The sequence below is a fragment of the Chiloscyllium punctatum genome, chromosome 3, assembly GCF_047496795.1.
Source record: "Chiloscyllium punctatum isolate Juve2018m chromosome 3, sChiPun1.3, whole genome shotgun sequence".
Classification (NCBI taxonomy): domain Eukaryota; kingdom Metazoa; phylum Chordata; class Chondrichthyes; order Orectolobiformes; family Hemiscylliidae; genus Chiloscyllium; species Chiloscyllium punctatum.
This window is the reverse complement of record NC_092741.1, coordinates 104,999,487-105,027,360: the sequence shown is the minus strand read 5'-3', so window position 1 is coordinate 105,027,360 and position 27,874 is coordinate 104,999,487. Positions and strand designations below refer to the sequence as shown.

The 27,874-nt window shown below is 41.9% G+C and overlaps 1 protein-coding gene across 11 annotated transcripts in view; it reads left to right on the top strand.

Annotated features, from left to right (window-relative positions):
• Nucleotides 1-27,874, top strand: part of rims1a (regulating synaptic membrane exocytosis 1a) — an 879,579-nt gene that overhangs the window by 297,414 nt on the left and 554,291 nt on the right. For 6 of the 11 annotated variants that reach the window (XM_072557828.1, XM_072557837.1, XM_072557855.1 and 3 more), the window contains one exon: nucleotides 2,794-2,877. The exons of the other annotated variants lie outside the window; for them this stretch is intronic. In XM_072557828.1, coding sequence (XP_072413929.1) covers nucleotides 2,794-2,877 — 84 coding nt within the window. The remainder of the gene's footprint in view (nucleotides 1-2,793; nucleotides 2,878-27,874) is intronic. 11 annotated transcript variants of the gene reach the window in all.

Genomic DNA, 27,874 nt, shown 5'->3' with positions numbered 1-27,874 from the left:
TTTTAAGCGTAGGTAGAACATTTAGAATATTTGGAAGACAAAAGAAGCAATGTGATGTAAGACGTCTGGGGAATAAGCCAAATTAATTGAGAGCAAGTTGACATATGAGAATATGATTTTGCAGTTAGTCTGGAACATGTTGTGGTTCTGTTCGCCGAGCTGGGAATTTGTGTTGCAGACGTTTCATCCCCTGTCTAGGTGACATCCTCAGTGCTTGGGAGCCTCCTGTGAAGCACTTCTGTGATGTTTCCTCTGGCATTTATAGTGGTTTGTCTCTGCCCCTTCCGATTGTCAGTTCCAGCTATCCGCTGCAGTGGCCAGTATATTGGGTCCAGGTCGATGTGTTTGTTGATAGAATCTGTGGATGAGTGCCATGCCTCTAGGAATTCCCTGGCTGTTCTCTGTTTGGCTTGTCCTATAATAGTAGTGTTGTCCCAGTCGAACTCCTGTTGCTTGTCATCCGCGTGTGTGGCTACTACGGATAGCTGGTCGTGTCGGTTTGTGGCAAGTTGGTGTTCATGGATACGGATCATTAGCTGTCTTCCTGTTTGACCTATGTGGTGTTTTGTGCAGTCCTTGCATGGGATTTGGTACACTACGTTGGTTTTGCTCATGCTGGGTATTGGGTCCTTTGTGAGATGTTTTCTGAGAGTGGCTGTTGGTTTGTGTGCTGTTATGAGTCCTAGTGATCATAGTAGTCTGGCTGTTAGTTCAGAAATGTTCTTGATGTATGGTAATGTGGCTAGTCCTTTGGGTTGTGGCATGTCCTCATTCCGTTGACAACGACCAGCTATCCTTAGTAGCCACACATGCGGATGACAAGCAACACGAGTTCGACTGTGACAACACTACTATTATAGTAAGGGAAGGTGGTTAAGAATGCAAACAGGATACTGACCACTTTATTAGCAGAGGGATTGAATATAAGAGCAGGTAGTTATCACTGGAACTGAATATCACTTGAACTTCAATTTGATGAGACAATAGATTCCCTACAGTGTGGAAACCGGCCATTTGGCCAACAAGTCCAAATTGACCCTCCAAAGAGCAACCCACCCAGACCCATCTCCCACTGACTAATGCACTTTGGGCCGCTTGACCTGCACATCTTTGGATTGTGGGACAACGGGAGCACCTGGAAGAAACCCACGCGCGCACAGGACAAATGTGCAAATTCCACACAGTCAGCTGAGGCTGGAATTGAACCCCGGTCACTGGCGCTGTGAGGCTGCAGTGCTAACCACTGAGCCACCATGCCGCCCTAAACTGGTGTACTGTGTGTAATTTTGGTCATCGTGTTGTAGTAAAGACCTGAGTGCACTTGGGAAAATTTACTAGGATGTTGCCTAGTTTGAAGAATTTTACTTGTGAAGAAGGATTGAATAGGTAGTGGTTGTTTTCTTTGCAACAGAGGAGGCCGAAGGGAGGACTTAATTCAAGTGTATAAAATTACAATGGATTCTGGTACAGTGGATAGGAAGACTGTATTCTCTTTGGTCCTGGGCTCCATAACCTGAGGTCCAGATTTAGTTAAGAAGTTGGAAATTTGAGGGAATTCAAAGGGAAATGTTTCACCCAAAGAGTAGTTAGATCTGGAACTCACTGCCTGAAAGGGTGGCAGAAGAAGAAAGCATTAAAAAAATCTTAAATATGTGCCTGAAATGTCAGAACCTTCAAGATCTGGAACATAGGACCAGGAGTAGGTCACTCAGCCTGTTAAACCTTCACTGTCATTCAATATGATTATGATTGCCCAAAATTAATCTCTACCTTAAAAATAATCAGAGACTGAGCTTCCACAGATCTGTGTGGTGGAGTTTTCCAAACGATTCACCATCCTTTCAGTAAAGAATTCCCTTATCTCAGGTTTCACCCTTTATTTCTAAGTAGATTACCCAGCAAAGTTAATTATCTGAGCTGCATCTACCCTGTCTTTACTATGAAGTATTTTGTAAATTTGAATGATGACTTATTCTTTGAAAAACTAGAGAATACAGGCCCAGCTTGCTCAGTGTCTTATCATAGGACAATTCTGCCATCCCAGGAACAAATTTGGTGAATCTTCATTGTACACTGTCTATAACGTGAATATGTTTCTAGAGATAAGGAGACTAAAATGGGCAGAAATGGCTCAGTGGTTAGTTCTGCTGCCAGGGACCTGGGTTCAATTCCACTCTTGGGCAACTGTACAAATTCTACACAGACATTTTCCCTGTGTCTGAGTTTCCTCTGGGTGCTCCAGTTGCCTCCGACAATCCAGGGATATGTAGGCTACATGGGTTAGCCATGGTAAATGCAGGGTTACAGTTATGGGGGTGTGTCTTGGTGATTGCTGTTTTGAGGGTCGGTGTAGACTTGATGGGCTGAATGGTCCACTTCCATACTGTAGGGATTCTATGTTGAAAACTATATTGATCTCTAGATGTGATCTAACCAAGGCATCAAGGGCGAAAGTGTAGTGAGGGAAAAAGTAGAGCCCATTAGTGACCATTGTGGTCATTTGTGCATGGAGCCGAAGGATGTAGGTAGGTTTCTAAATAAAGACATTGGGTTAGTGTTGACTAGTGCGAAGGACAATATGGGTATGGAAATCTGGAAGAAGCTCTGTGATACGATTCAAGAAATTAGCATACACAGAGACGGGGTGGGGTGGGGAGGCTCTGAGTGGTTTGACAGGCTTAAAATTAGATGAGTCTCCAGAGCTGGATGAAAAGAATGCCAGGGTATTGAGTGAGGCATGGGATGAAATAGGTTGGGCACTTACAAATATTTTCAATTTCTCTGTGGCTGCAGGAAAGGTGCTGGAGGACTGGAAGACAGCCAATGTGGCACCGTTATTCAAGAAGTGAGCAAGGGAAACCAGGAAACTACAGACCGGTCAGTCAAACCTTTGTGATGGGGAAACTATTGAAAGCAATTCTGAAGGATAGAATTAATCTGCAAGGTAGTAATTAATCAAGAACAGAGAGCATTGTTTTCTTGAAGGGCGGTCATATCTGATCAACTTAATTGAATTGTTTGAAATGGTGACTGGGTGCGTAGATGCGGGACAATACTTTTGATATAGACTACTTGGAATTCAGCAATGCTTCTAATTCGATCCCATATGGGACACTTTCAAAGTAGGAGGCCATGGGATCCACAATTGACTGAATGGCAGGAAGCAGAGGGTCATGTTTGTGGGGTATTTTCCAATTGGAAATCTGTGTTTAGTGGGGTCATACGGGTTAGCATTCAGATGGTGGTACATATCAAAATGTAGGAGAATTGATCGATCAATTTGCAGATGAAACAAAAAATGGTGGGATGGTAAATAGAATTATAGAAACATGCAGAGCAGAAGAGGCACTGCAGCTTCTCCAGCACCTTCAGTGTGTACTACGAAAAATATGCTACTACCTATACTAGTCCCATTTTGTCACTCCAGGCCTTGAATGTTATGATAAGCCCGCATTTCACGACTTGTGCATGACATTTCAAGTGCTCATTCAAGTACTTTTTAAAAGTTGAGGTTTCCCACCTCGACCACCCTCCCAGGTCCTGCTTTCAAGACCCAGCCACCCTCAAGGTACATACACTTTTCCTCAAATTCCCTCTAAACATCTTACCTTTCACTTGAAAATTATGCCTTCTTGTTAAGGAGAACAGCTGCTTTCTGTTCACACTGTCCATGCCTCTCCAATCTGATACGCCTCTAAAAGGACTCCATTAAACCTTATCTGCTCCAAAGTGAACAACCTGAACTTATCCAGCCTCTCTGTAAAGCTGCAATGCTCCATCCCAGGCAACATCCTCATGAATCTTCTTCGCAATGCCCTCACCCAACAATCCAAGTGCAATCCAAATCCAAATGCCCTCTAGTGTGATGACCAGGGTATGTACTACTCCATCGGTGGCCTAACCAATGTTTTGTATAGTTGCACACTTTTACTCCTTGCTTTTGCAATCCATGTTGCAATTGATAATTAGAGTCCCATGTACCTTCTTAACTACTCTATTAACTACACTGCCACCTTCAGTGGTAGGTGGACCAACACCCCAAGATTCCTCTGTTCCTCTGACTTTACTAGTGTCTTACCTCCTTGTCTTCCTTCTTCCAAAGTGTATTATTCACATTTGTTTGAGTCAAATTTGATCTACCGTTGATCTGCGCATGTGACAGAAGCATTATATCCTTCTGAAACCTAATAACCTCCTCTCTGTCAATCACACTACTTTGTTAAGCATAAATTTGCTAAGCAGCTCATCCACATCATTTATGAATGTCACAAACAATAAGGGACCCATCACTGATCTCTGTAGCATGCTGGGCTCCAGTCATAAATGATCTTTTACCACTGTTCTCAGTCTTCTGTCATGAAGTCAATTTGTATCTAAATTCCCAAGTTACCCTTTAGCTTTTACCTTCATTATCACTTCACCAATTGCCCTATCCTCATCCAAATAATTGGTTACCTGCTTGCAAAAATGAGGGCAAAAATGGAACATGAGATATCTTTGACAGAGAACGTTGAGGATTCAAAGAAAATCTATGGGCAAAAGAGTAACTTGAGAGAAATTAGAGCCCCTCAGATATCAATAAGATTGTCTATGTGTGGAACCAGGGGAGATGTGTGTGATACTAAAGCACTATGTTGCCTCAGTATTTACTGTAGAGAAAGACATGGAAATGATGCACATTGAGGAAATAAATAATGATGTCTTAAAAAGAGGCCATATTAAATAGAAGGGAAGGTTTTCAAACACATAAAGGTGCATAAATCCCGAAGACCTGATCAGGTGTTTCCCAGAATGTTGTAAGAAGCTAGGGAAGTAATTGTGGGGTACTTTGCAGAGATATCTGCATTACTGGCAGCCATAGATGATGTGCCATAAGTCTGGAGGGTGGCTGATGTGCCATTGTTTAAGTAATGCTGCAAGAAAAATCCAAGAAATGATAAACCGGTCAGCATGATGTCAGTGATGGGGAAGTTGTTGCAGGGGATTCTGAGAGGTAGAATTTATGTGAATTTGGACAGACAAGGACCTATTTGGGATAGTCAGCATGGCAATCATGGATGAGAGATGGTGTCTCACAAATTTGACTGAGCTTTTTAAAGAGGTTGCCAAGAAGATAGATTAAGGCTAAATGGTAGTTGTTGTATACATGGGCTTTAGCGAGGCCTTCGATAAGGTCCCATGTGGCAACCTTGTTATTGAGTTTGGATCACATGCGATCCAGGAAGAGTTAGACAATTGGATACAAAATTAGCTTGATGGTAGAAGAGAGTGGGTGTTTGTGGAGGGTTGTTATTTGGAATGCAGGCCTGTAACCAGCGGTGTGCCGCAAGGTTCTGGGTCCATTGTAGTTTATCATTTATCTCAAGGTTTTGGATGAGAATATAGAAAGTATGGTTGTTAAGTTTGCAGATGACACTAAAGTTGGTGGCGTAATGGACAGTGAAGAAGATAATCTAAAGATTACAATGATGGGCCAATGAGCCGAGAAGTGGTAGGTGGAGTTTAATTTAGAAAAATTCAAGGCATTCCACTTTAGTAAGGCAAACCAAGTCTGGACTTACACAGTTAATGCTAGAGCCCTGGGAAATGTTGTTGAACAGAGGGACCTAGGGTAAGAACATAACAGATGGCATATAATGTGGAGAGCACATACGATAAGAGGAACAGATTTGCAGAGTATTTATTTTTGATTAATGTACTTTTCTAACACTTGGATCTCTAATTCTAGAAGATTTTTGTATTTTCTCAGTGAAAACACACAAAGTAACAATTCCATCTGCACATTTTAGAATTGCACTCAGATATCTAATTCTGGGAGATTTCTTGTGTGTTTTCACTGAGAAGATAACTTCTGTTATTACTGTATTGTAAGTGCCCCTCACTCTACTGTAAAAGATTCGCAATCATTTGGGTCAAATGTTTCTTTTGTCATTCCAATTGTAGTTTTTACAGTCTTTCTCCCCATTTTTTCTTTCCTTATCAGTTTCTTGGTCCTCCTTTGCTGAGTCAGCTTGAGAGACATATGGCCTGAATGGATAATGTTGTATGTTTCAATGATTCTTTATCTCCTTCGTCTGTCAAATCTTCTTCACCTTTGCTGACCATTAGCTTCTCCTTCGATAACACCTAATATAAAATTCTAAAACTTGTTTTAAAATCTCTCCCTTTCTCTGTAATCCTCTTTCTGCTCTACAATCCATCAATCGCTTAGCCCTTTTTAATTCCGGCTCTCTTACATTGCTAATTTTAATTTTAATAACACCACAGAGGCTGGTATCCCGGCACCACGTCATCGTTTATTAACATGTGGAGAAACCTTGACACTCATCCAGCTCCCTCAGAGCCTGCTGTGAATGAAAAGGATGTCCAACACACTTGTTCTGATCTGTCAGCCTGGGATTCCTGATTGGAGCAGATTAACAGCCCCCATCAGGGAACTCATATTCTGAGGTCCACCTGGCTAACCTTAACATACCTCCCTATCTGAGTCTGAAGACATAGGTTGGTTCTTCTTTTTGTAGTTTCTCCTGGAACATCTTAGCACCAGGTCAGGTTCCCTGAACTGTCCACCTCAGATTCTGAGGTATCTGCAATGCTTGATGGAGAGGGAGAGTGCACAGATGCCAGAACAGTTGAAAAGGCAGTTGAAGAGCCAGGCATGTTTTGTTCCTGCACAGTTTGCAAGTTTGCAGTTTTCATATGTTCTGTATGCTTGTTCAGGACCGTCGCGCCGACACAAACTTTATACTTCACCTGACCTGACCTTGTGTCTATCACTCATCTTACTCATGAAGGGCCATTCCTGTACTTCCTGCACTAAATTTCATCCCCTGAAGTAAACTGTCTCTCTCACTTAGCAGAGTCATGTGATTGGCATTGACATTCCTGATGTAATTTTACTCTCCTCCCAGGTCTGGAAAGATCAAATTTAACCTGGTGCAGAGTCTTCTCCCCATTAGCAACTGTGCTGGAGCTATCCCTATAATTGCATGAGTGATGGTCCTATAATCAAATAAAAACCGGGATAGTTTGGTACCAAATAAAGCTGTTGGCTGTGTTTCAGCCTGCCTGCCTTCAACATTTAGACAGCTCTTTCTGCCAAATTATTGGATGATGTGGAGCTGTCCTTGTATGTCGAATACCCTTCGGTTTTAGGAAATACTCAAATTCTCTACTGGTAAACGATGGCCACTATCTGTAACCAACACTTCTGGGAGCCAGTGTTTTGAAAAAGATACACAAGATTTTCTGTTGTGGTCAGTGTATTTGATGAGCGAACTCTATGCATATCCATCCACTTTAAATGGTCACCCATGATGACAAAGTACCCATGAAAAGACATGCATAGATGACATGTAGCCATGTCTGGCATTTACCTTGTCATTCTCATGAATGTGGGGGAGCTGCTGGTGGTAATTTTTGTCCATATTGGCACTCTGGTCACTGTCCCACCAACATGGCTATGTCAGTATCCAATCCTGGCCATCAGATAAACTTGTTGCCAACATCTTCATTTTGAAAACCCCTGGATGACTCCGATCGAGTTCAGATAGTATCTGGCAGTGACCTCTGCTTGTGAAAGTCATTCTTACTTCCCGTAATAGTATGCTATCCTCTACTGTAATCTGGCACCGCATGTCAATACAAGGTCTCACTTGAAATCACAGTGTGCCGACACCTTACAGGATGATAGCTTTTTTTTACTTCCCTACAAGCTATGGATTGGGTACACACCATTTCTAAGGTTGACCATTTTTTTAAGAGTTGATGGAAAGGTGCAGAATGGAGACCAGGTTATGTATCAACTTTCCATAATAATTCACCAACTCAAGGAAAATCCTAAGCTTTGCCAAGGAAGCTTTGCCAGGGCACCTTTGAGCACCCTCACTTTAACTTCCAATGGGTGTAACTCAGTCTTGTCAACTCTGTAGCCTAAGTAGGTTACTTAGGGTGCCTGGATATTTTTCCCTCTAAGGTTTACATCCACCTGGGAGAAACTTATAAGGACAATGTCCAAGTTTTCTAAGTGCTCCTTATTGGTCTTCCTTATTATTTACACATCATTGAAATAAATGATTATCTGGGATAGACTTTGTAAAATGCTTTCCATCATCTACTGAAAATTTGCACAGGTTGACGATACCTTAAATGGCAGTCTAGTAAATTTGGTACAAACTGTTATGGATGTTAATTGTAGCATACATCTGGGAATCCTCATCTAACTGCAGTTGCATGTAAGCATGGCTCATATCCAGCTTTGTGAAGGTCAGCCTTCCTGCCAGCTTTGGGTATAAATTCTCCTGGCAAAGGATTGATTGTTTATCTAGCTGTGAAAAGTGGTTTAGCTTTTGTTTAAAATCCCCCAAAAGGTGAACCGACCATCGGGCTTCACAATTAGTACGACTGGTGCTGACCATTCCACAAACTGGACAGGATTGATGACTCCTTTACTTTTCTGCCTTTTGATTTCTGTCTCTGATTTTGCCCAGCTCTTGGACAGGCCTTGCAGAATAGTGGAATTGTCTCATGGTCATTATGCAAGGTGGGATGGCCTTGGCACCTTTGATAGTCCCTAGACCTTTCTGAAAACTTGGGTATTTAGTTAGGACTTCACTCAGGCAGCCACATTCTAATTGAAAAATATTGATCCATTCTAGGTGAATCTTTCTCAACCAGATTTGCCGCATCAAGCTTGGGCCTGATCCTTTTACTACAATCATTGGTAACTGACCAGCTGCTTCTCATAAGAGAGCTGACCTAAAGTTGTACCCTCAATCTGTAAAGGTTCCCTTGTATAAATTCCCATGTATGTATTGCGTAGCTGAAATCTTGTTTAAACTTAAATATTGGAGTTCAGAGTGAATTTTGTTAATGACTATTTCTGTGATCACTGAAAAGGCCATGCTGGTATTGACCTCCATTAGAATTGAGTCACCATTTAATCAGATGTTTATTTTGATGGGTTCTGATTTGAATATTGCTAATCAGTTTAACTGTTCCAAACCAGATGACTGTCCAGGGTTTGCACTCTCCTGAATACTGTCCTCGAGTTCTCTTACTTAATTTAGGTCTAGTAGGACTTTTTTGCTGCCTTGCCTCTGCATAAGAGTAGCAATTGCCATGGCTTGCTGGCCTGGATCTGGAAGAAAATTTTAACTGTTTGGCTGAGACTTGGTTTTGTTTTGGGGTTTTGCCGTGGGCTGACCTAGAATCCCATTGTTCAGGATATGTCCTGAGTAAGGCTATGCTATTGTTTTCACTCAAGTGGTGTTCCCCAATCTCAGTCAGATTGTCAAGGTGTTCAGTTCCATTATAAGGTGAATATTCTGCAACTCAGATGCACCACTTGCCTCATTTTCCAAAGGTAAAGCCAGTTGTTGCTTAAAGTCTATTTAAAGTCCAGTAGGTCCTTTTGCCTGGCTACATCATTAATCCCACATCCCAAATGGTCTCACAGCAGCTCATTAAAGATTAAAGCAAACTTACATGCCTCTGCCAATCATCTTAACTGAGTGAAAGATCTTGGTATGGATTTCCCAGTTCTTGAATTGCTGAGTAAAACTGATAGGATCTCAGAATTAGAGGGGGCTTGGGGTTGTAAGATTCCTTAATTAAATCCATTAACTTTTGGAAGATTTTAGAATCTAGTGCCTCAGGGAAAGTTTGACTCCCTAATAACCAAAAAAGCTGCTGGTCCACAAGATCTCAGGAGAATTACTCATTGCTTTTCATCTGCCCTAATGGCATTTGCTCAGAAAAAAAAAATGCATTCTTTCCACACACTAGAGCCAGTGAATGAATCAAGCTTCCCAAATAATGGCATGGTGCCAGAAATGCTTACCCCAACTCAAAGGCAACTGTTGTGAGCAGATTTCTTCAGGAGCATGCTAATCTCGTGTTGCCATTAAAATAAATCCACTGTGACCAATATCCTATCGCTAATTCACCCTTTATTTACATGCGGAGAGTCCTTGATACTGACCCAGCTCCCTCAGAGCCAGCTCTCGGAGAAATGGATATTTGACACTGAGGTTTTTTTTCCTTCTTCCTTCTCTCTCACTGGCTGTGGGCCAGCTAGTCCCAGAATCAGTTCCCCCTTCTCCTGAAGCAATCAAGAGAAGAGTCCTTCTCACACACACTGGTCCAGCTCCCTCAGAACCAGCTCTCAGAGTGAACAGAACTTCTAGCATTCCTATTCTTTTTTTTTAAACCCCCATGCTACCACCTAACTGCAGTAGTGCTTATTTTTTCCCCAGCACCCATGTTGTGTGTATGTGCAGGTGTGAGACACAGTGAAAGACACAAGGTGCACGAATCTTTATTCAAATGTCCACCACCAGGAAGAAAGGAAATACCCGAGTGGCCAGTGACAAGCAGTGCCCTTCACATCAAAGGGCAATGCTGTGTGACTGATGTTCTTATCTGTCTGCCAGGGTTCCCTAATTGGACCAGAATAACAGCCCCAATCAGGGAACTCATACTCTGAGGTCCATTTGGCTGACCTCGTTGCAATCACTACACAGGCAACTCCTTCAACTTCCAGCATCCTAATCTTTGGAAATTGCTCTTTAAATCTCCATCTTTCCTCTTTTGCAATGCCCCATAAAATCTATTTCAGTGATGATCTTTTGGTCATCTGACCTGATGCCTCTTCATCTAACTCATTCTAGAGAATGGCAGGAATCGCTTTTGCATTAGAATCCTTATATAAATGTAAGCTATCGATATTCATTGTTGCAGTACTGTTTCATAGCAGTGTGAATGACCATTCAATATGAGCACTTCAGTTATTTGAGCAGACAAAGCTGAGATAATCCAGTGCTGGGATTTATTTTTTTGAGATGCGATCCAGAAATCATTGGAACAAAGCAAAGTGTAAAAAAAACTCAAATAAGAAAAGTACAAGTATTGTAAATGTTAATCAATTCAGAATACAGGGAGGTGATGGCCTAATAGCTATAGGCAAAACCCTGGTAACTATAAACTGATGAGCTTAACATCTGCTATTGGAAGAATATTGAATCAATTATTGAGAAAGGAGGAGCAAATTTGGAAAACCATAATCTAAATAAGCAGAGTCAGCGTGGCTTCAAGAAAGGGAAACTGTGTCTGACTAATTTATTCGAGTTTTTTGAGGAAGTCTCAACCTGACTGGATATTGGGGAAGCAGTGGATATGTTAAATTTTGACTTCCAGAAGATGTTTCGTAAGGTATCTTGTAAAAGGTTAAAGTTTTGGAGGTAGTATATTGGTGTGGATAGAAAATTGGCTAATGGGTAGGAGACAGCAAGTTTTGGTGTTCTTTATCAGATTGGCAACCTGTTCCAGTAGGTTTTCACCGGGACTGTATCTGTTTACAATATATATTAAGGACTTGGAGGAAGGAAGTGAATGGGACCAAATTTGTTCTGTACATTTGAGGCTCAGATTGATAGACTTTTGATCAGTAGAGGATGAAGTTTTGCAGAGAAAATGCAGAAAGTAAACATGAGGAATGGTAGAGCTCAATGACCTACTCTGGTATTTATTTCTTATGGTCTTTTGGCCTAGTAGCATTATAGAACATAGAACATAGAACATAGAACAATACAGCGCAGTACAGGCCCTTCGGCCCTCGATGTTGCGCCGATCAAAGCCCACCTAACCTACACTAAGTTATTGCCAGGCTATTAATCCAGAGACCATTAATGTGCTGTGGACCTAAAATCCTGCCATTGCATGTGATGAAAATTGAATTCAATAAAAATCTGGAATTTAATTGTCTCGTGCTGATCATGATTGGTGTCATAAAGCCCATATGGTTCACAAATGCCTTTTTGGTACATAAATTGCTGTACTTACCTGTTCTGGCCTAAATGCGACTCCAGTTTCTCAGAAATATGATTGACTCTTAACTGCCATCTGGGCAATTAGGGATGGCCAATGAATGCTGGCCTGGTCAGCGATGCCAATATCCCATGAATGAATATAAAAATAATATGTATTACATGCTAAATATATTGACTTAATGACTGATCTGCTGTAAATTCTTAACACTTAATGAGATGGTGAAATTTCAGCACTTTAACTTCTAATACATATTGACAGTTGAGAATCAACAAGAGGAACAAGGAAACCTTTTTCAATGTCCTGGTTGACATTTATTCCTCAAAAACAAATCACAAAACTAGATTATCTACTGATTTATCTCAATGCTGTTTGCCAGACCTTATGTGTAAACTAGCTTCTGCATTTCTTACATCACAACACTTCAAAAGTACTTAACTGGTTGCTAGCTCATGAAAGACATAAATGCAAGTTCTCTCCAAACTTCAATTTTCCATTTTATCATTGAGGCAATTCTTTTTCTTACTTTACCTGCTCTTATTAATACACTGTTATTAGGTAACTGTTTTTAATTGACTAGAGAGAGCTGAAGTTTGATTAGTGTGTGCAAGCCTTGGAGGGACTACAACAGACGATATAAGAATGATACAAGAGATTATAGATAGACTGGAGAGTTGGGCGGAGAAGTGGCAGATGGAATTCAATCCAGATAAATGTGAGGTGATACATTTTGGGAAGTCTAATTCTAGAGTGAACTATATTGTAAATGGAAGAGCCTTGAGGAAAGTTGATGAGCAGAGAGATCTGGGAGTTCAGGTCCATTATTCCCTGAAGGTTGCTGCACAGGTGGATAGAGTAGTCAAGAAGGCATATGGTATACCTGCTTTCATTGGACAGGGTATTGAGTATAAGAGCTGGCAGGTCATGTTAAAATTGTACACGACATTGGTTCGACTACTTTTAGAATACTGTGTACAGTTCTGGTCGCCACATTACAAAAAGGATGTGGATGCTTTGTAGAGGGTGCAGAGAAGCTTTACGAGGATATTGCCTGGTATGGAAGGTGCTAGCTATGAAGAGAGGTTGAGTAGGTTAGGTTTGTTTTCATTAGAAAAAAGGAGATTGAGGGGGGACCTGATTGAGGTTGACAAAATCATGAAGGGTATAGACAGGGTGGATAGAGACAAGCTTTTTGCCAGGGTGAAGGGTTCAATAACGAGAGGTCAAGCTTTCAAGGTGAGAGGTGAAAAATTTAAGGGCAAGTAATTTACACAGAGGGTGGTAGGTGCTGGGAACGCATTGCCAACAGAGGTAGCAGAGACAGGCATGGTAGATTCATTTAAGATGCATCTGGACAGATGCATGAGTAGGTGGGGAGCAGAGGGGTACAGATGCTTAGGAATTGGGCAATAGGTTTCAACAGTGGATTTGGATCGGCACAGGCTTGGAGGGCTGAATGGCCTGTTCCTAGGTTGTAAATTTTCTTTGTACTTTGTTCTTTGATAAGTTACGAGGAAAGATTATAAAATCAGACCTGTTTTCTCTTGAATTTAAAATGGTTAAGGGATGATCTGATCAGATGTTTTCAAGATATTAACAGGAAAAGCTGTAGATAAAGATAAACTATTTCCACCAGTTAGGGATTCATTAACTAGGGGGCATAACCTAAATTTCAGGGCCAAACCATTCAGGAATGATGTTAGGAAGTACTTCCACACACACAGGATGGTAGACATTTGGAACTTTTTTCTATAATGGAGGTTGATGCTAGATCAGTTGTTAGTTTAAATCTGAGAAGTTATTTTTGTTAAGCAAAGGTATTAAGGTGTCAAAGCCAAAAGTAGGTATATGGAGTGATGCCACATTTCAACTATTATCTTATTGAATATCTAAACAGGTTTGAGGGACTAAATGTCTTACTCCTTTTCTTAAGTTTATGTATGTGAAGCTGTGTCATCCTGCTACTATCTTTGAAGGGTGCATAAAATTACTGTTTGTTTGAGCCATGCATATAAACTGTACTCCCCCACAGTTTTGTAAGTACAAGTATAGATTTTCTTTTCAAGAAGTCAAGGTAGAAGGCCAAAGTTTATTGCTGAGATTAGAATGAGTAAAAGAGAAGAAAAGATAAACTGAGAAGTAGTGATTGCATCAAGATGCAAATGACAACATAAAGATGTGAAGAGCTTGCAAACAATTGAGTAAAAATACAAATTCTGGGAAATTGACAAAACACTGCAGCAGCAAAGAAGAATGCTCAATTGCAGGAAGCAAATTGGTTAGGGAAATAGCATGGGGAAAAGGCTATTTCAACCCTCCATCTTGTTGCACCATTCAATGTGCCCATGCACTATCTGTTGTCTAGCTCAGTACCTATCAATGCCCTTTTTTTTCACATTTTGTAATTATGAAAACCTAACCTTAAAGATTATATTTATGTTATGTCAGTTATGGTTTGCAGAAGAGAGGTCTAAGCTTTTACCAATGGTTATTAGAGGAAGTTTTCCAAGTTTCCCTCCTCAGAGATTTAGTTCTATTGTGCAGTTATTTCAATAACAAAAACAGAGGCTGATATACTGTCACTAAGTCACTCTTTATTTACATGTCCACAGTACATTGACTGTGACCAGCCAGCTTGGAGTCCGTCCCTGAAGTGAGATTTTGGCTCCCTTGTTTATATTGGTCAACCAGGGCTCACTGGACCAGGTTAACATTCCCAATCAAGGATCTAATTTTCAATAAAATACACCTGGTTCTAATTACTAAATCCCTCTCCCATCTAAGTCCAGGATATGGGCCTGGTCTTTCTCTGGTAGTCTTTCCTGGGATGTTTTCGCCCAAGGTCCAGTTCCTCTGACTTAGACTCGAGCATGGGTGGCATGTAGCCAGTCTCTTGCATCCAAGTGTCATGCAAGAGTTTCCTCCTTTTCTTCCGTCAGTAATGGCAGGGAGGCTGTATTCCTCTTGGTCTCTGAGGTTTCCCTGTGACTAGATGGAAGGGGTGAATCCAGAGATTCTCACAGGATTTCTGGCTGTTCGAGGGGCCGCATATGTTTTGCTCCTGCCCCATTTGCGAGCTTTCAGGTCATCCACATATTCGTTCAGAACTGCCTCACCAATCCAAACTTTGTATGTCTCAGAACCTGACCTCATGTCAATCTTGTTTCGTATGCATGCAGGGCCACTTCCATGGTTCCAAGACAAAACTGTGTCCCATGAAATAAACTCTCTTTCTTGCTTTGAGGAAGCATTGGCATTCCTGCTGCCATTTCATCCTCTCCCTAGGTCTGAGGATAGCAGGTTTAACTTAGTGCAGAGTCTTCTGCCCATCAGCAACTCTGCTGGAGCTAACCTTATAATTGCGTGAGGTCCTATAATCAGTATTGAGAGGCACTGTAAGCTCTTTCTTTAAGCCTGACTTGGACATTTGGACTACTCTTTCCAATAGTCAAGATTAGAGTAGTGCTGAAAAAGCACAGCAGGTCAGGTGGCATCCGAGGAGCAGGAAAATCGACGCTTCAGGCAAAAGCCCTTCATCAGGAATCAGAGCTTTTGCCTGAAACATCAATTTTCCTGCTCCTCAGATGCCGCCTGACCTACTGTGGTTTTTCCAGCACTAATCTTGACTCTAATCTCCAGCATCTGCAATGTCCACTTTTGCCTATTCTTTCCAATAGAGTATTGGACGATAGATGGTTTAGAGCTGATTTTATGTGTCAAGTGCCATTAAACTTTAAGAAATATATGAATTCCCTGCCGGTAAATGACATCCCATTGTCCATGACCAAAACTTCTAGGAGTCTGTGTGTCACAAATGATGCTCACACCTTTTCAATCATCATCCCTGAGTTTGCCAAATTAAGTCTATGCATGTCCAATCACTTTGGGCATCCACAATGACCAAAAACATTGAGCCTATGAGAAAACTGATGTAGTAGATATGTCAGTAGCTGAGCCCAGGGTTTACCCAGCCAGCCCCACAAACATGCAGGTTCAGTTGGCGGTTGTTTTTGTCCTTGATGGTACCCTGGACACTGTCCCCCAATGCAGCTATGTCAGCAGTCAATCCTAATCACCAGACATAACTTCTTGCCAACATCTTCATCTTGAAATCCCCCAGATGAACCTAGTGGAGTTCAACATGTACCTGGCTCTGGCCTTTACTTGGAACAATCACTCTTGCTCCCCAAAGTAATATGTTGTCCTCTTACAGTGATCTGGTTTCACTGGATCCAGAAAGTTTTCAATTCTGGTTGTGGTGGCCCTTCTGTTTCTCCATTCCCCAAAACTTGTTTTAGTTTTGCTAGGACACAATCTTTACGAATGCACAGTTGGATATTGTCAGTGGTGACTGGAAGGTTATCCAGAAAGTTTAAAACCAGAATGGACTTTTCCAAGGGAGGCAACACCAATGGTGTATCTCCCAGTGGGAGACAGTTCAAGGCATCTATATGAGCCACTTGGCTTCCTGGATGGTTTTCCAACTTGTATTTGTATGCTTTGAAAATAAGGCCCCATTGCTGAATTTGACCAGAGGCTATGGGCGGCAATGCCTTGTCTTCTTTCAATAGCCCTAGCAGGCTTTATCATCCGTTACCCAAAATGAGTGCCAAATCTTCCTTCTCCATGTGGGCGTATTTGCATTCAGCATAAGCCAAAGTCTGAGAAGTAAATGCTATTATGTGTTCTTTTCCATTGGGCCACAAGTAAGCTAACACTACCCCAATACTTAGGGGGACAATGTTTAAAAATCGCACAACACCAGGCTATAGTCCAGCAGATTTATTTGGAAGCACTAGCTTTCTTCTTCAGGTGGTTGATAAAGAAGGAGCACTTCAAAAACTAGTGCTTCCAAATAACCCTGTTTGGACTATAACCTGGTATTGTTTGATTTTTAACTTTGTCCATCCCAGTCCAACACTAGCTCCTCCAAATCATGGTTACCATAGAGGGAGGCGTTGCATGTCAGGACCACTTCTTGCTCCGGACCGTAGTGAACCAATACCTCAGATAATAGCAGCTTTTTCACATCCCTAAAAATTACTACTTGCAACCATTTCCAAGACTGATCTTTTTTCAATAGATGTAAGGGTGCTAAGATGGAGGCCAGGTTATATATGAATTTCCTGTAGTAATTCACCAATGCAAGGCAAGACCTAGACTCTGGTACAGATGTGGGGACTGGGGTATCTTTGATTGCCCTCACTTTTTCTTCCAACAGGTATAACCTGGTTTTGTCGACTCTGCAATCCAAGTAGGTCACTTGGGCACCTGGAACATATATTTTTCCCTTTTTAAGGTGTCCACCAGCCTGGCAGAAATGTTTAGGCGCTGTGTTCAAGTTCTCAAAGTACTTTTTATTGGTCTTCTTAGTTATTAACGCATCATCCAGATGAATGGCAACCTGAGGTAGCCCTTGCAAAATGTTTTCCATAGTCTGCTGGAAAAGGACACATGCTGATGATACTCCAAATGGCAGTCTGCTATATTGGTAGAAAGTCTGACAGGGTATTAAGTATGACATTCTTCTGGGACTCTTCATCTAGTCGCAATTATATGCATGGCTCATGTCCAACTTTGTGAAGGAAAGCCCCCTGTTCCCCGCACATTTTGTGCACAAAACCTCTGTGGAATTGAGTATTTATCTAGCTGCAATAAGTTGTTTTACTTAGAATCCCCATAAAGATGAATTGAGGCATCAAATTTAACAATCATTACAACTGGTGCTGCCCTTTCCGCAAACAGTATTTGTTTCTTCGCTTTACAGCTTCCTGATTTTTGCCTCTGCTTTTGCCCATAAGGCAAGTGGGACTGGGCAGGCCTTGCAAAGTCATGGGATTGTTTCCTGGTCAAAATGTAAAGTGGCTTTGGATCCTTTGATCTCCTCCAGCTCTTCTGGAAAATCCTGGGTATTTCATTAGGACTTCACATGAATCTTTCTGAACCAATTCTGCCTCAATTGGCTTGGGCCTGAGCATCTCACTTCAATCAGTGGTAACTGCACCAACTGCTTTTCACAGGAGCCTGGAAGTTGTACCCATAATCTGCATACAATCTGGCCAAGGTCTCGTGCAAACTTAAGGGTCGGAGTCCCAAGTGAATCTTTTTGAAGACCAGATTATACCACCATAGTTGTGCCAGTATCGACTCCATGAGAACGCAGTGGCCATTTAATCAAACACTAATTTTAATCGCTTTGGCTTTGGATGTTTCTGAGCAAAGTAAGTGTTCCACCTCAGGTATAGGTGAACTTTTCAGGGTGTGCCCTCTACTGGATACTGAGCTACGAATTTTCTTACTCCAGTCAAGCCGTGTAGCACTCCTTTGCCATTTTAAGTCTGCATACCAACAGCAAAAGCAATGGCTTGCCAGTCCAGATCCTGAAGAACTTTTTAGCCATTTGGTCAAGGCTTGACTTTGTTATGGGGTCCTGATGTGTACTGGCTTAGGGAATCTCTGCTCAGGCTATGCACATCATGAGGCTCTGCAATTGCCTACACTCAGCTGGTGTTCCCCAAGCTCGGTCAGACATAGAGGCTGCCAACTTCGATTGGTATGCCTGGTAACTCCCATGCTCCACTTGCCATATTTTGTAATGACAAAGCCAGTAGTAGTGCCTGTTTGAAGTCCAGTTGGCTGCTTTTGCATAGTTACATACAAACAATCTCTCAGCATCTCATTCAGAGTTAACCCAAAATAACTATGTGTTTGCCTGTCGTCTGAACCTTGTCAAAAATCCCGATATGGATTCCCCTGCTTCTCAAACAGCCGAGTGAAACCGATAGTATCTCGGAATTAGCGAAGGTTTGGATTCATAATATTTCTTAAACAAGTTCATCAATGCTTGGAAGGTTTTAGTGGCTGGTGCCTCTAGAAAGTTAAGCCCCTAATAACTGAAAATGCTGCAGGTCTGCAAGCAGTCAGATGATTGCTTGTTGCTTTACATCTGCCCGAATGTCATTTACCTGGAACAAATATTACATTTGTTCTACATAAAGGGCTCAGCCTTCAATAGCAGGATTAAACAAGTGAAGCTTCTGAAGTATAGGCATGATAATAGAAATGCTTACCCCAACTTAAAGATGACAGCTGCGAGTGAAATTTCTTCAGGAACATACTGTTTTCTTTCATGACCACTGAAATATCTAAACAGAAGCAGATACCAGAAGAGAGCAGACAATGAGGAAGGCAGAGAGGAGACAGGTGCAAGAGACCCTGGGGGAAGTACCTGTCAGGAACAAGTTGAATCTTTTGGAAACAGTAGAGACAGATGACACTGCCAGTCCGTGAGGTGGCCAGGTCTGTCAATCAAAAGTTGGTGTGGAGGCAGAACGGAAGAGTTGGACATCGCACAGAGCGGTGGTAATAGGGGACTCCATAGTGAGAGGAACTGACTGGAGTTTTGTGGCAGCAGGCAGGACTTGAGGATGGTGTGTTGCCTTCCTGGTGCCAGGGTTAAAGACATAACAGACAGATTGCAGGAGATCCTCAAGAACGAAGGTGAAGAGCCAGAGGTGGTGGTACATGTAGGCACAAATGATGTCGGAAGAAGAGGAGGGACATACTACAGTGGGACTTCGGAGAACTAGGAAGAAGGCTGAAAAGCAGGACGTCCAGGGTGGTTATCTCTGGTTTGCTTCCAGTTCCTCGGGCTGGTGAGGCCAGAAACAGGGAGATAATGGACTTGAACGTGTGGCTGGGGAAGGATTTAAATTCTTGGATCACTGGGGTATGTTTTGTGGTAAGCATAAATTATACAAGAGAGACGGTTTGCACCTTAATAGGTTAGGGACCAGCATTCTGGCAGGCAGGTTTGCTACTGCAACACAGCTGCGTTTAAACTAAGTAGCAGGGGTGGGGGGGTGGGGAGGGGGCAAACTGGATGTTTAAGAAAGAAATTGAAGGGAAAGTTAGAACAAGGGAAGTCAAGAAAGACAACTGTATCAATGAGGCAGAAAACTCAAAAAGGGATCATGCTGTAAGGTTGAGTGAAATAGGAGTTGATGGGAAGGGTGAGGGCAGTAACAAATTAAAAATACTATACATGAATGCACGAAGCATTAGGAATAAGATGGATGAGCTTGAGGCTCTTTTGGAAATTGGCAGATACGATATTGTGGGGATAACTGAGACGTGGCTTCAAGTGGATAGGGCCTGGGAAATGAATATTCAAGGCTACATGTGCTATCATAAGGACAGACTGACGGGCAGAGGGGGTGGGGTGGCCATGTTGGTAAAGGATGATATTCAGTCCCTTGCGCGGGGAGACCTAGAATCAGGGGATGTAGAGTCAGTGTGGATAGAGCTGAGAAATTCTAAGGATAAAAAGATCCTCTTGGGAGTTATCTACAGGCCCCCAAACAGTAGTCTGGATGTTGTATGTAAGTTGAATCAGGAGCTGAAATTGGCCTGTCACAAAGATGTTACTACAGTTGTTATGGGGAATTTCAACATGCAGGTAGACTGGGAGAATCAGGATGGTATTGGACCTCAAGAAAGAGACTTTATGGAGTGCCTCCGAGATCGATTCTTAGAACAGCTGGTGCTGGAACCTACCAGGGAGAAGGCAATTCTGGATCTGATATTGTGCCATGAACCAGAGTAGATCAGGGACCTCAAAGTGAAGGAACCATTGGGAAGTCGTGACCATAATAAAATAAGCTTCAATCTGCAATTTGAGAGGGAGAGGGTACAATCGGAAGTGACAATATTTCTGTTGAATAAAGGGAACTATGGAGCTATGAGGGAGGAGCTGGCCAAAGTTCAATGGTGCAATACCTTAGCAGGGATGACAGTGGAGGAACAATGATGAATATTTCTGTGTATAATGCAGAAGATGCAGGATCAGTTCATTCCAAAAAAGAAGAAAGATCCTAGGAGGAGGCATGGGTGGCCATGGCTGACGAGGGAAGTTAAGAAACATGTAAAGTTAAAAGAGAAAAAGTATAACATAGCAAAGATGAGTGGGAAAACGGAGGACTGGGAAGCTTTTAAAGAACAACAGAGGTGTTGTTCTAAGAAGGAAATTCCTTCTAAGAAGGAAATACGCAGAGAAAAAATAAGGTACGAAGGTAAACTGGCCAAAAATATAAAGGAGGATAGTAAAAGCTTTTTTAGGAATGTGAAAGGCAAAAAAATGGTTAAGACTAAAATTGGGCCCTTGAAGACAGAAACAGGGGAATATATTACTGGGACCAAAGAAATGGCAGAAGAATTGAATTGGTACTTCAGATCTGTGTTCACTGGGGAAGACACAAGCAATCTCCCTGAGGTAACAGTGGCTGAAGGACCTGAACTTAAGGGAATTTATATTTGCCAGGAATTGGTGTTGAAGAGACTGTTAGGTCAAAAGGTTGATAAGTCCCCGGAGCCTGATGGTCTACATCCCAGGGTACTGAAGGAGGTGGCTCAAGAAATCGTGGATGCATTGATAATTATTTTCCAGAGTTCAATAGATTCGGGATCAAATCCTGCGGATTGGAGGGTGGCTAATGTTGTACCACTTTTTAAAAAACGGTGGGAGAGAGAAAGCAGGAAATTATAGACCAGTTAGTCTGACCTCAGTGGTGGGAAAGATGCTAGAGTCTATTATAAAGGATGAAATTATGGCACATCTGGATAGTAGTAACAGGATAGGTCAGAGTCAGCATGGATTTATGAAGGGGAAATCATGCTTGACTAATCTTCTGGAATTTTCAGCGGATGTAACTCTGAAGATGGACGAGAGAGATCCAGTAGATGTAGTGTACCTGGACTTTCAGAAAGCTTTTGATAAAGTCCCACATAGGAGGTTAGTAAGAAAAATTAGGGTGCATGGTATTGGGGGCAAAGTACTAACTTGGATTGAAAGTTGGTTGGCTGATAGGAAACAGAGTAGTGATAAACAGCTCCATTTTGGAATGGCAGGCAGTGACCAGTGGGGTACTGCAGGGATCAGTGCTGGGACCGCAGCTTTTTACAATAAATGTCAATGATATAGAAGATGGTATGAGTAATAACATTAGCAAATTTGCTGATGATACTAAGCTGGGTGGCAGGGTGAAATGTGAGGAGGATGTTAGGAGATTACAGGCTGACCTGGACAGGTTCGGTGAGTGGTCAGATGCATGGCAGATGCAGTTTAATGTGGATAAATGTATCTTTGGTGGCAAAAACAAGAAAGCAGTTTACTACCTAAATGGAATCAATTTCGGTAAAGGGGCAGTACAAAGAGATCTGGTTGTTCTTGTACACCAGTCAATGAAGGTAAGCATGCAGATACAACAGGTAGTGAAGAAGGCTAATAGTATGCTGGCCTTCATAACAAGAGGGATTGAATATTGAAGCAAATATTCAAAGAGGTTCTTCTGCAGCTGTACAGGTCTCCTGGTGAGACCACACCTGGAGTACTGTGTGCAGTTCTGGTCTCCAAATTTGAGGAAAGACATTCTGGCAATTGATGGAGTGCAGCGTAGGTTCACAAGGTCAATTCCTTACGCTGAAAGACTGGAGCAACTGAGCTTGTATACCCTTGAGTTTCGAAGACTGAGAGCGGATCTGATTGAGACATATAAGATTATTAAAGGATTGGACACTCTGGAGGCAGGAAACATGTTTCCGCTGATGAGTGAGTGCCGAACCAGAGGACACAGCTTAAAAATAGGGGGTAGACCATTTAGGACAGAGATGAGGAGAAACTTCTTCACCCAGAGAGTGGTGGCTGTGTGGAATGCTCTGCCCCAGAGGGTAGTGGAGGCCCAGTCTCTGGATTCATTTAAGAAAGAGTTGGATAGAGCTCTCAAGGATAGTGGAATCAAAGGTTATGCAAATAAGGCAGGAACAGGATACTGATTTAGGATGATCAGCCATGATCATATTGAATGATGGTGCAGGCTCGAAGGCCAGAATGGCCTACTCCTGCACCTATTGTCTATTGTATCCCATCACCAAGTCACCCTTTACTTCCATGTGCACAGTACACTGGCTGTGGCCAGCCAGCTTTGAATCAGTCCCTAAGTGAGGAGACTCTGAATCTGCTGTTTACATATTTTTTCTTTTTGTAAACTATACTGGTGGCAAGCCAGCTCAGAGTCAGTCCCCTGAACTGAGGAGATTCTAAATCTCGTATATGTATATATATATATTCCCGACACTACTGCACAGTAGCAGTGGGTGAAGCTGATGACACTGGTCAGTCATGTGGCTGACTGTATGAAACCAAATAAGGCTTAGGTAGGGTCCCAGATCATGCGAGCCAATGAGAATCTGTACAGCATAGATGTGTTAATCAGATGCAGCATTGAGATGGAAGCAATCTTTGAGGACTTGTTTAAAATTTGCGAAGTGAAAAAAAGTCAACGGCCAAAAGCACAGGCTGGCTTGTGACTGTCTCACTTTGTCACCTGCTTCGGTGTATATTGGTGAAATATGCACGGGAGCATGATCTCATCTAGCCCTCCTCACCTACACTGGTCTGTAATCAGGAGACTGCACCCATTCACAACTGAACACTGACCAATGTAGGGAATCAATTGAACAACTGGAAGCTTCCGGTTGCCCTCAGAGAATTGGCCATAATTAGTCCCTTGATTGCATTATGAGATTATTCTCCATTTTATGAATAGCATTCTTCAAGACAAATGGCTACTACTAATGAGAAAATCAAAGATTTTGCTACTACATGCAGCCATGTTGTAAACAAAGCACTTTTGTTGCATGTATTGCTTGCAATAAATCACTTTCTCATTATAAAGTACTCATTTCAAATTTAAATACTTGCAATGAGTTTTCGTGCTACCTGAAACATGTTTTTTAAAAGTTGCATTTCCGGAACAATCCCTAAATGGCTTGTCTGGGTTTAGTGCTTATGGAAACTGGCATTAATTGACACCAGCTTGCAAACAGCTTTTAACAATTTCCATTGACTGTGATTGAGTCAAGAGACAAGGCACAGAGTTTGAGTCATCATTACATTTAATTGCAAGAAAGTGTTCCTCATACAGTCCTGAATATTGAGGAATCGGTAGAGTTCTGCTAATTACGCCTGAGTATAGTAGTGAGATAGATGTGGACATCATCAAGGGTACTTGTGGAAGTTGATGCTGTGGGTAATTTGCAGATGTGCAATAGAATGATGCCAAGGATATGCCCCCGGTGAGGAAGAGCAAGTGATTCTCCAGCTACAATTAAATAAGAATTTACAGTAGTTCCAGCCAGTTCGATGACAGTGGAGAGATATTGGAGAAGGACAGTGTGATCAACCATGTCGAAGCCTGCAGGCAGGTCAAAATGATGACAGGGAAATTTTACCTTGATCACAGTCATTGAAGAAATTTGTGACTTTTGTAAAAGATGCTCTGGTACAGTGGTCCAGATTTTACTCTAGGGATCTAACTTGTTCAGTATTGCCATCAGCTGAGGCTATCATTATGATGCCATTACTAACTACTTACTCATTATATTTTGAACAAATATTAAATTGAAAATATTGAAGTATCACTTTTGAATATCCTATCCTAAACTGACCAACAGCTCTTACCAGGAATTGGCCATCAGCTTTACTAAGTTGGAAATATTCTGTGCAAAGCAGGAAATTACAGACAGGAGCCAGAACCATGTGAGAACGATCTTTACACCAAAGATATCAAGGCGACTTTTGACTAAGTGTGACATGAAGGAGCCCTAGCAAAACTGGAGTCAATGAGAATTGGAAGGTGTAGTGACTGACTGCAGTTTGGAGTCCAAACCTGGCACAGAGGAAGATAATTTTTAAGATAATATAATTGTCTGAGGTCTGTGATCTTAGCTCCAGGACATCTCAGCAACAATTCTTCAGGGTAGTGCCCTTGATCCAACCGACTTCAGTTTCTCTGTCAATGACCTTTATTTTATCATAAAGTCAGAAGTGGGTGTGTTCACTGATAGTTGCAGAATGTTCAGCACCATTAGTGCCTCCTTAGAGACTGAACCAGTTCCTGTCCAAATGCAGCAAGACAGAATAAGTATCCATGTTTGGAGTTTGCTTACTTCTGGTTTAATTTAGCTTGAACTCCCAAATGTGGAGAATATAACTTGTGTTTCAGCTCAGTAAGCTCAAATGTTTGGTGTGAATTCACTTTGCAAGATATTTAGCCCTGGTGCTGTGAGGCAGCAGTGCTAACCACTGTGCCATCGTGCTGCCCCAAATCTGAATCCTTAGTGAAAATTGAGAGAGTGGACTGGTGGTGGTGGCAGTGAGGGTATTGTTGGAAGAATGGAGGCCTTTTGGAGCAAGAGTACAGATGTACTTAGTCAGAGCTCCCTGATGGAAATTGCTGAGCTCTGGGTTGATATCCCCACTCTGGGAAGCCCTGTTTTAAAGCAACAAAGCCCCAACTTTAAATGGACTGTTGAACCTTAATCCCTTAAAATTTAATTTTAGCTTCTAAAATACATAAACTATGAACTAGATAGTTGCAATACTCTGCAGATGCTGTATCCAACAGAGAGTGTATCCAACTTTATTTTTTCTTATAAACAAGGAACTTTGGATGCTGGAAATCTGAAACAAAGACACAAATTGCCAGTGAATCTCAGCAGGTCTGGCAGCAGTGGAGGGAAAATGAAGGGAATGTAGGTTAGTCTTATCTTGGAATAGAATAATAGGTCAGCACAACATCGAGGGCTGAAGGGCTTTTATTGTGCTGTTCTGTGTTCTGTATTAAAACAGTGTTAGTGTTCTGAGTCCAGTGATTCTTCCTTGGTATGGATCAATGGACTTCAAATGTTAACTCTTCTTCCTGACCGTAGATGCTGCCAGACCTGCAGAACTTCTTCAGCAATTTCTGTTTCTGTTTCGAGTTTTGCATTGATTTGTGCCTTAATTCAAGTATACAGTGCATGAACTGCAGCTATTCAGGAAGGCACTCACGGCTACCTTCTCAAGAGCAACTAAGGATAGGCAATGTTCCTTGAAACAATTAAGAAAATTTTCACGTGCAACTTCCACTTTCTGGCAATTAAATTAGAAGACAGAATTCTGAGCTAAAATCTCTTTCTTGATTACATCTCACTTCATAGAAACTACGAGGCTACTTGCAAAGTTATTGTCATGTTTGAGCTTAAGGTAAGTATCCAACCATATTTCTGAGCCATCATGAAGGCTACCTGTTTCCAGCTATTTTGGGTCTCCACCTCTACCTCAACTCATCTGCTGTTTGATATCCTCATCCATGTTATTGAATATACAAAGCTACACACAACAAATCAGTTCAAAGCAGGACTAGGCCATTTGGCCCTCTGGTTCTGCTCAGCCCCTCCTCAACTTTTCGATAAAATTATGGTTTATCTGATTCTAACCTCAAATCACATTCCTACCTATCTCTGATAACCTTTTCACTCTGTGCTTAACAAGAATCTATCCACCTCTGCTTTAAATATATTCAGGCTCTGCTTCTGCTATCTTTAAGGAAGAGTTCCAAAGACTCACGACACTGAGAAAAAAATTCTCCTCTTTGTCCCTTTATTTTTACAGTGTCCTAGATTTTCCTAAACCTCCTCCATACCTACCCTGTTGAATTCCCCAATTAATGTTTCAATCAGTTACCTATAGAATAACAAGTATTCCAGCACACACCTTGGCTTTCCTCATCTTCTGCATTCACTGTAAACTTGAGGTTATCCAAACCTCTATGCCAACTCACATGAAATGTCATTCACCCTGTGCTCACTGACATAAACTGCTTCCTGTTAAGCAATGGCATGATTTTAAAATTTCTCAACCATGTTTTTAAATCTACCATCTCTTTCCATCGTCTACAAGGCACAAACCAGTGGTTTTATGAAGTACTTCCTACTTGCCTGGATGAATGCAGTTCCAACAACAAGAAGCTTAACACAATCTAGGACAAAGCAGCCTGCTTGATTGGCACCCTATCCATCACCTTCAACACTCACTCTTCTCACCACCAATGCTCAGTAGTAGTACTGTATAATATTTGCAAGATGTACTGTAGTAAATCAGCAAGCTTCCTTCAGCAACATCTTCCAACCCACAACCTTTCACTCTGTGCTTAACAAGAACCTATCCACCTCTGCTTTAAATATATTCAGGCTCTGCTTCTGCTATCTTTAAGGAAGAGTTCATCTTGAAGGACAAGTCCACCCGGTACATGGGAACATCATCACCTGCAAGCTACCCTCCAAACCAGTCATCATCCTGATTTGAAAATATAGAAGTACAGCATGTTAGCCATGTTTACAACTGTGTAAAACTGGAGTTAGGCAACACTTGGAGTATTGTGAGCAATTCTAGTTGCCACACTATAGAAAGGATGTAAAGAATTTGGAGAAGATACAAAAGAGAAGAATGTTGCCCGGATTGGAGTGTATTGGATATGAGGACAAGTTCTGGAGTGGATGTAAGTTTGCTCGCTGAGCTACAAGGTTTGTTTTCTGACATTTCATCACCATATTAAGTAACATATTCGGTGAGCCTCTGCTGAAGCACTGGTGCAATGACCCATTTTCTATTTGTGTTTAGGTTTTTTGGCAATGTCATTTCCTGTGGTGATGTCATTTCCGGTTGTTTTCTGAGGATGGTAAATGGGGTCCAAGTCAAAGTGTTTGTTGATAGAGCTCTGAGTGGAATGCCATGCTTCTAGGAATTCTCTTACATGTCTCAGTTTGGCTTGTCTTAGGATGGATGTGTTGTCCAAAGTTTTGACTGGTACAGACTTGATGGGCTGAAGGGCTTTTTCCTGTATTGTGTCTGCAGTGTAGAAGCAGGTCATTCAGCCCATCAAGTCTACATCAACCTATCATGGGGCATCCCACCCAGACCCACCCCATCCATGTAACACTGCATTTCCCATCACTAATCCACATAGCCTTCACATCCTTGACACTATGGGTAACTAAACTGTGGGAGGAAACCAGGGCACGAGGAGGAAATCCATGCAGACATGAAGAGAACATGCAAACTCCAGACAGTTGCCTGAGGTTAAAATTGAACCCAGAACCCTAGCACAGTGAGGCAGCGGTGCAAACCATTGTGCCACCCTACTTTGTGACTCTGTGACTTTATGGCTGG